At 49.2% G+C, this 7,440-nt stretch overlaps 1 protein-coding gene across 4 annotated transcripts in view; it reads right to left on the bottom strand.

Moving 5' to 3' along the window:
- Dcaf4 (DDB1 and CUL4 associated factor 4) overlaps nt 1–7,440 on the bottom strand; it is a 23,337-nt gene that overhangs the window by 5,743 nt on the left and 10,154 nt on the right. For all 4 annotated transcript variants that reach the window (XM_021202051.2, XM_029541139.1, XM_021202053.2 and 1 more), the window contains 5 exons: nt 7,024–7,106; nt 5,543–5,645; nt 3,022–3,165; nt 2,085–2,134; nt 1,042–1,121 (listed from right to left, as the gene is read on the bottom strand). In XM_021202051.2, the coding sequence (XP_021057710.1) occupies nt 1,042–1,121; nt 2,085–2,134; nt 3,022–3,165; nt 5,543–5,645; nt 7,024–7,106 (460 nt within the window). The remainder of the gene's footprint in view (nt 1–1,041; nt 1,122–2,084; nt 2,135–3,021; nt 3,166–5,542; nt 5,646–7,023; nt 7,107–7,440) is intronic.

Genomic DNA, 7,440 nt, shown 5'->3' with positions numbered 1-7,440 from the left:
AGTTCCAGGACAGCCAGGGCTACACAGAGAAACCCTGTCTCGAAAAACCAAAAAAAAAAGAGAGTTGTAGAGACAGGGAGCAACACAGGAGAAGAAGAAAGGAAGATGGAGGGAGAGGAAGATGATCCAGTTTCCGCGTGGCTTTAAATAGCCACAGGTAGTTATGAATATTATAAAAGGAGAGAATACTTGGGATAACTTGTTTAATCTAGGTGGGCAGCTTCTATCATTATCAATTGGCTCTGAAATTATTGGGTGGGTATCTTGTGAATTTATTGTTATATAAATTTGACTGTTAATTATAAGCTTCTTGAGTTTTGATTTTATCGGGTTACTGGGGTGGGGTTTGGGACCACTGACCACACCAGGTAGATGGCTGAGAGGGAACAGGCAGCTTTGAGGCAGGTGAACCGGAGCTAGGAGAACTGCCATCAGGGACTAGCCAAGGGGCAGAGGTGGCGAGACCCCTGGGGCAGAGAGTAGCTTGGTGTAGGGTGGGAACTTGCCATTCTTTTTAATATTTCCTGCTACAGGGCATTGCCTCCATCTTCCAGAGGTCAAGCAATGTGCTTGGATGTAGGAATGCAGTAGCTGTACTTTGGGTCTGCTCTGCCTGGAGTCTGCACTCTTGGAGTTGACCGCATCCGGCAGATGCCAACCCTCTGAAAGTCTGAAGACAGCATGCAGAGGGGAGTGAATTGCTGCCAGCCAGCCAGCCAGCCAGTATACCTATCACACATGGGAGCTTAATCAATGCCTCTGAATGAGTGCTGGAGGCAGCTCAAGCCAACGTTTTAATGTCTTCAACTGGCTAGTTATGAGCACTTTTGCTCTAGTTGCTGACACGACCTCAAAAGACTTACAAAAAGCTGCAAACTCTGGGATGCAGCAATCGTGGGGCAGCTCCCTCTCAGGGTTGCCCCATCCCTCCCCATGGGTTGAACGGGGGGCCAAGCCAGCCTCTGGTACCCACATCTCAGTGACCCCCAGGGAGACAGAGGATGTACATCCTCAAAGCTAAGGAAAGGACCCCGTCTGTACCTTGGTGGTTACTGACAAACAGTGATGCGGGGAGCAAGGTGGCACAGCCTGGCGTCTCTGCAAGGCCCATGAGGCACAGCCTGGAAAAACAATCTGTTAAGGACAGTCAGGGACAGATAGGGCCGTCCTCTGGGAGAAGGACGCCATCAGTATCCTTCGGGAAGTTATAAAACACCAAGTAGGGCAGAGAACACTGTCCAGATGTAACACTTTTTACACTTTCCGCATTCAGTTTCCGTTTCTTTGGGAACATACTGTCACAGACACCATTAAAAGCTCCCAGTCTCCTGCAATCTGTTTCCCATCTTCTACTAAAGAACTGGGGTTTTCAAGGTCAAGTGAGTCTGGTAAGGCCACAGTATAACAGGCCCACACATGTACTTGCCTGTGCACACAAGGAACTAAGTCTCAGGTCCAATGACAGCATGGAAGCTTAGAACTCAGAGACGAGACTGAACCCAGGACAACGTGTGTCATGAACACGTGTGAAACAAGCTTCACACAGAGAGCACAGGCCATCTCACAGTGGGCTCCTGTACTCCTAGAGAGAAGCCCACGGGCTCTGAGTGGATAGAGACCAGACTGTGCTACAGCCACAGGGCCTATGACCTAGTCTTGTGCTCGGTGTCAAAAGAACTCCCTTCATGGTGTTCCCCTAATTGCTGCTTCCCCCCTCCACCTCACGTTGGGTAACCTTAGGGATGTGTTTATCCTTTCTACTTTATTCCCTTGCCAAGGCAGACTCCCTGATAGGGATGCTGGAACTGTCTGGTGCCCCACGAACCTAAACCTGCATGTCAGACTCCTAGGGCCCAATGCTAGCTCTAGCAACTCCACATCAAGTCCCAGATGTCCGGAACCCAGGAACATGATCTTCACTCCAGAAACAGTCATCTCTGCACCTCAGCTGCTTATGGAGACTCCCTGTTGTGGACCCAGGTGTAGCCTTTGCCCAAACGGTGAGACACCCCTCTGCCAACTCCACAGCTGCTCTGCACCAGGACCTGGCTGAGCACAAAACCCATTCGCTTGCAGAAGGATACAGTATGTGGGAGTCCAAGTGATTGAGTGAGGCCCAGCACACAGAGTTCACCTGTGGGGGCGCGGGAGAGAAAGACTAGGTTGGCCGCTGCTCATGGAGAAGAACAACTGTAAGATGCTTTCCTAGAAAATGGCTGGCAGGGGACTGAAGAGATGGCTCAGCGCTTGCTGCTCTTATAGAGGACTTGAGTTTGGGTCCCAGCACCATGAGAACTAACTCCCTCTTTTGGACACACACAGACACATGTGCACAAGTATGCACATACATATACACACCCCTAAAATGGAAGGAAGGAAGGGAGGAAGGGAGGAAGGAAGGAAGGGAGGAAGGGAGAGAAGGAAGGAGGGAGGGAGGGAAGGAGGAGGGAGGTTGGGAGGGAGGAAAGGAACAAAGACAGACTTGTAGGGGCACAGCCAGCCTTTTTTTTTTTTTTTTTTTTCCTCCCTGCTTTCTTTATGCTGAGTGAGATTACAGCCACTACACTGGGCTCCCCAAGCCATTTTTACCTGTATCTAGCTCGTGGCTTATGTCTTATCAAACAGGAAGTCACTGCCTAAAAGCTATTCTCGGATGGAGCACCTGACACTTTGTGAGTCACAGCAAAGAACTCCATCTAGGCTGTGATCACTGTAGCCCCATTCCAGGAACCACATCCCTCCAGATCAGTTCTGATCCTTCTGAAAAGAATATCCCGACAGCCCATGAGAGCGCCCTGCCTTGAGCTCACCCTAAACTACATTTCTCTTCTGATGTTAAGACTCTCTGGGTCTTGCTCTTCCTGTGGGCTCTCGGGAACCAGCAAATTATCTGTCCCTTGGAAAAGTGAGACAACCGCTCCTGGATTCTTCACAAAGTCCTTTCCCTCTCTGAATTTAGCCAACTACAGCGGTGGCCTAGGCCCAAAGGCAAAAGGCTACAAGGGTGGAGGCAGGCCGTACCTTCCTGTTGGTAAAGTACAGGTTTTCATGCATGTGCACCTCGAACGTGGGGGCCTTGAGACCCCGCAGGTTGATGATGCTGTACTTGGAGCCTCCGATGTTGACGTCATTCACTGTGAAGAGGCGGTCACTGGTAGTGTCTGCCTGGAGGGAAATGGGCTGCAAGTGACCTCTTAGGCCAAGCCGTGTGGGCTGCCTAAGTTCCTCTCCATCAGGGAATAGGGCAGGGACCCGACCTACTCAGCTCTGTGACTACCCGCCATCAAAGTGATCTCACATCGTCTGCCCTAACAATTGTGAGGCACTGATGAGAATGGCAAAAAGAGGGCCTGACAGAAACTCTGGTGTCCTTAGTGACCATGTCAGTGACCACCTCAGAAACCACCTCAGAGACCACCTAAGTGACCACCTCAGAAACACGTCTGGAAGGTCTCAGTGTTGGCACAGAGGACTATACCATGTGACCACCATAAAAGCCAGGAAGAAGCCGGGCAGTGGTGGCGCACACCTTTAATCCCAGCACTTGGGAGGCAGAGACAGGCGGATTTCTGAGTTCGAGGCCAGCCTGGTCTACGGAGTGAGTTCCAGGACAGCCAGGGCTACAGAAAGAAACCCTGTCTCGAAAAACCAAAAAAGAAAAGGAAAAAAAAAAAAAAAAAAGCTAGGAAGAGCTCTAATTTAAATATACAGCATAGGGCCTGTAATCCCAACACCCAGGAAGCTAACATCGCCAGGAGAACCGAGTTCGAGGCCAGCCTGGAGTACCGAGTCTCCTTTTCTTTTTTTTTTTTTTTTTTTTTCGAGACAGCGTTTCTCTGTATACCTCTGTTTTTGTTTTTTTTTTTTTGTTTTGTTTTTCTAGACAGGGTTTCTCTGTATAGCTCTGGCTGTCCTGGTACTCACTTGGTAGACCAGGCTGGCCTCGAACTCAGAAATCCGCCTGCCTCTGCCTCCCAAGTGCTGGAATTAAAGGCGTGCGCCACCACACCCGGCTTGAGTCTCCTTTTCTTAAAAAGCCCCCAGTAAGCTTCCTCTAAACAAAAATGTAACACTGTTGTTTTAAACTAAAATCTCTATATTTATCTTTTTATGTAACTGTGTTCCTATGCACAAGTACACACACACACACACACACACACACACACTTGTGAAATGCCTCCTACTTCACAGTTTTGAAGAGTTATATGCTTGGATGTACCTACCAATAATGGGAATCGAGTGTGGCAAGCTGCCTTCCCCGTCCTCTGACTGTACTACCCAGCTAGTCACATGTGATGCTGGGTCACAAGGAGGCTGCTCTACCACAGGCACACTGCCAGGGAAGGGGCTCGAGGAGACCCACTGCCGCAAAGTAGCTACTGTCCATTCACTGGGCCCTCAGGAGGGCTGCTGTAGCAGAGACTGGGGCCTGGTCCCAGTACTTCTTTCATGGATAGGCTCTGTTGTCAGGGGCTCCTGGGCCAGGAGACCTCAACACCGGCCCTAAGGGTCACTCTGTGGCTTTAGCCTCTCATCTTGCCAGCAGATCACTGCTTCCATAGCCTAGCCCTAGCCTCCACGGTTTCCCCTTTGCCTCCAGGAGGAAAGGGGACACTCAGGAGGCCCGTGGAGAGGGAGGATCCTTCACATGCAGGGCATGCTCAGGCTCCTTAACAATGTACACTGGACCCGAGACTCTAGCAGATGGTCTCAGTAGATTCAGAGACTTTCCACTTCCTACAAACGATGTAATGGGGGAATGCAGGACCCTGCCACTAAAGTCAGGGACACCGAGCAAAGGAGCCCGTCATGCTTCAGTTGGTGGCCCATGCACAGCCAGGGACAAGAGGCTTCGTCTGTGGTACATGGCCAGACCCAGGTTTATTTCACAGGATGAGATTAAAGGGTGCGCAATACACACACACACATACACACACACACACACACACACACACACACACACACACACACCCCTTAAAAACAACAACAAAGCCGGGCAGTGGTGGTGCATGCCTTTAATCCCAGCACATTGGGAGGCAGAAGCAGGCGGATTTCTGAGTTCAAGGCCAGCCTGGTCTACAGAGTGAGTTCCAGGACAGCCAGGGCTACACAGAGAAACCCTGTCTCAAAAAACAAAACAACAACAACAAAACAAAAAACAAAACAAGGGGCTGGTGAGATGGCTCAGCAGTTAAGAGCACTGGCTGCTCTTCTGAAGGTCCTGAGTTCAAATCCCAGCAACTACATGGTGGCTCACAACCATCTGTAACGAGATCTGATGTCCTCTTCTGGTGTGTCTGAAGACAACTACAGTGTACTTACATATAATAAATAAATAAATCTTTAAAAAAACAAAAACAAAAAAACAAAAACAAAACCAAAAAACCCAACAACAAAACCCCACCAGACCAAAAGGAAGGCACCTGGTTGTTTGTTTGTTTTCCCACGGTAATCAGCTTCCTGTTAGCCAGGCTTAGTGAACACTAACATCAAGCCAGCAATGGCAGACATACCTGGGCACCAACAGACACATCTCACTCACCATGATGAAGTTAAACCGGTCACTTGCCAGAGCAGAAGGGTCTGAGCTCTGAATCTCTACCTTTTTCCTCTCCATGCAGCTCACCCGCAGCTCATGGGATAAACTGGAGAGGGAAACAGAAACGGGAGGGCATGGGGAAGGCCTGCACCCCACAGCCACACCCCCCCCCAAGTCTGACGCAGGGGTATCATTTGTGTAGAACCAGCTCTGTGGGAAGATGACTTGAGTTCCCAAGTTCAAGGCCAGTCTGGGCCACAAAAGCAAGGAGGTCGCATTCCAACCATAAAAAAAAGGCAAGATGGCTGGGATTCTGCCTTTCCCACACCCATCTCCACAGCAGGGCTCGTATACAACACTATGGACAGCTGACAGACTGGGCAGCCCTTCCTCAAATCACCAAGCTAGACTACAGCGATTTCTCCAGTCAACCAGTACGGATATTCTCTTGGGCTGAAGAAAATGGGCCTGAGAGAGGATCAGGTTGCCGAAGGGCACACAGTGGATTAGAAGAGCCCAGATGTGCAGCCACTCACCTCCCTACCCCTCTCCTCTTCCATAGGACAGCTTCCTCTCCAGGTCAAGCAGACTTCTGCTCTCTTAGGAGAGATGCAGGAGGCCGTATGCTACCCCCGCGTGGCTGGCCTTTCCTGAGGTAGGCACTAGTCTACCTCACGTGCATGTAGAGGAAGCAGAGGGTAAGGGGATGGGATGGGGGGGCGGGGCTGGGGTCAGACAGATCCTATTTCTGTTTTTACCTGGAGTAATCCTCCTTAGAGAGCAGGAGGCGCTGTCTCTCAGCTAGCCTTAAACCGGATTTCTCCATCGCCTCTCTGCATGTGTTCTCACTGCCTATTTCCCAGCTTTGTCTTCTCCCTTCATCTTATCTTACTAACTAGACCTAGTTAGTGGACATCACAAAAGATATTTTTACACACACACACACACACACACACACACACACACACACACACACAAGGGATTGGATCAGGCACGTGAAGCAAGTACAACTCTACACCCCAGCTGCAGGTTTTTGAAGCTCAAAAAAAGAAAGGCAAGCTGCCCTGGGGAAGGTCAATTGGTCAAGTAAGGTGTGTGGCTTTTTGCATAATAAAGGGCTGGTGGCTTAGAGCTGGGGCTTAAAGACCAGCTGAGCCCGCAGGCAGAGATACAGGCAGATACAGAAGGGAGAGAGATGGGCCTGGGAAGTAGGCAGTATAGACCACATGCAGGCAAAGGTGGAGAAGCCTGGTTAAGATAGAGGCTAGCTGAGAGACATTCGCAGCCAAAGGCCGACTCTTAAACTTAGATAGATGTCTCTGTGGCTTTATTAAACCTCAAGCAAGATTCCCAGAAAGCCCCACAATACCCCCAGCTACGAAGACTGATCACCTATAGCACAAGGTCTCTCCTGACTGGATGTGTGAACTACAGAAATAAGGACAGGAAAGAACATCCAAAGACAAAATAAGATGTTATCTTACCGGCAATAACTGGAGAAGTTGAGAAAACCCAGCTGGTTTTTTCGTAGGATGGAAGATGCATTAAATCCCACTCTGGCAATTTTCTAAGTTTATAAATTAACAAAAAACAAAACAAAACAAACAAACAAACAACAAAAAAAAAAAAAACAGAAAAGATTCAGTGAAGGCAGCCATGCGGGCATAAACCTGGAATTCTAGCACTGGGGATGTGGATACTGGACACCAGTTCAAAGCCATCCTTGGACACAGTGCTTTCCAGACCAGCTTGGGTTGAGAGACCTTGTCCAAAAAGCAACAACAACAACAACAACAACAAATCACTGTCTATTTTTGTGTTGTAGTTTGGGTAACAGGTATTTAATTCCACAGGACACAATGAGGGACACAGGTATTAACAAACAGAAATTTTTTTTTTTT

This window comes from Mus pahari, chromosome 7 (assembly GCF_900095145.1).
Source record: "Mus pahari chromosome 7, PAHARI_EIJ_v1.1, whole genome shotgun sequence".
NCBI lineage: Eukaryota > Metazoa > Chordata > Mammalia > Rodentia > Muridae > Mus > Mus pahari.
The sequence above is the reverse complement of the archived record's forward strand: the minus strand, read 5'-3'. Positions and strand labels throughout refer to the sequence as shown.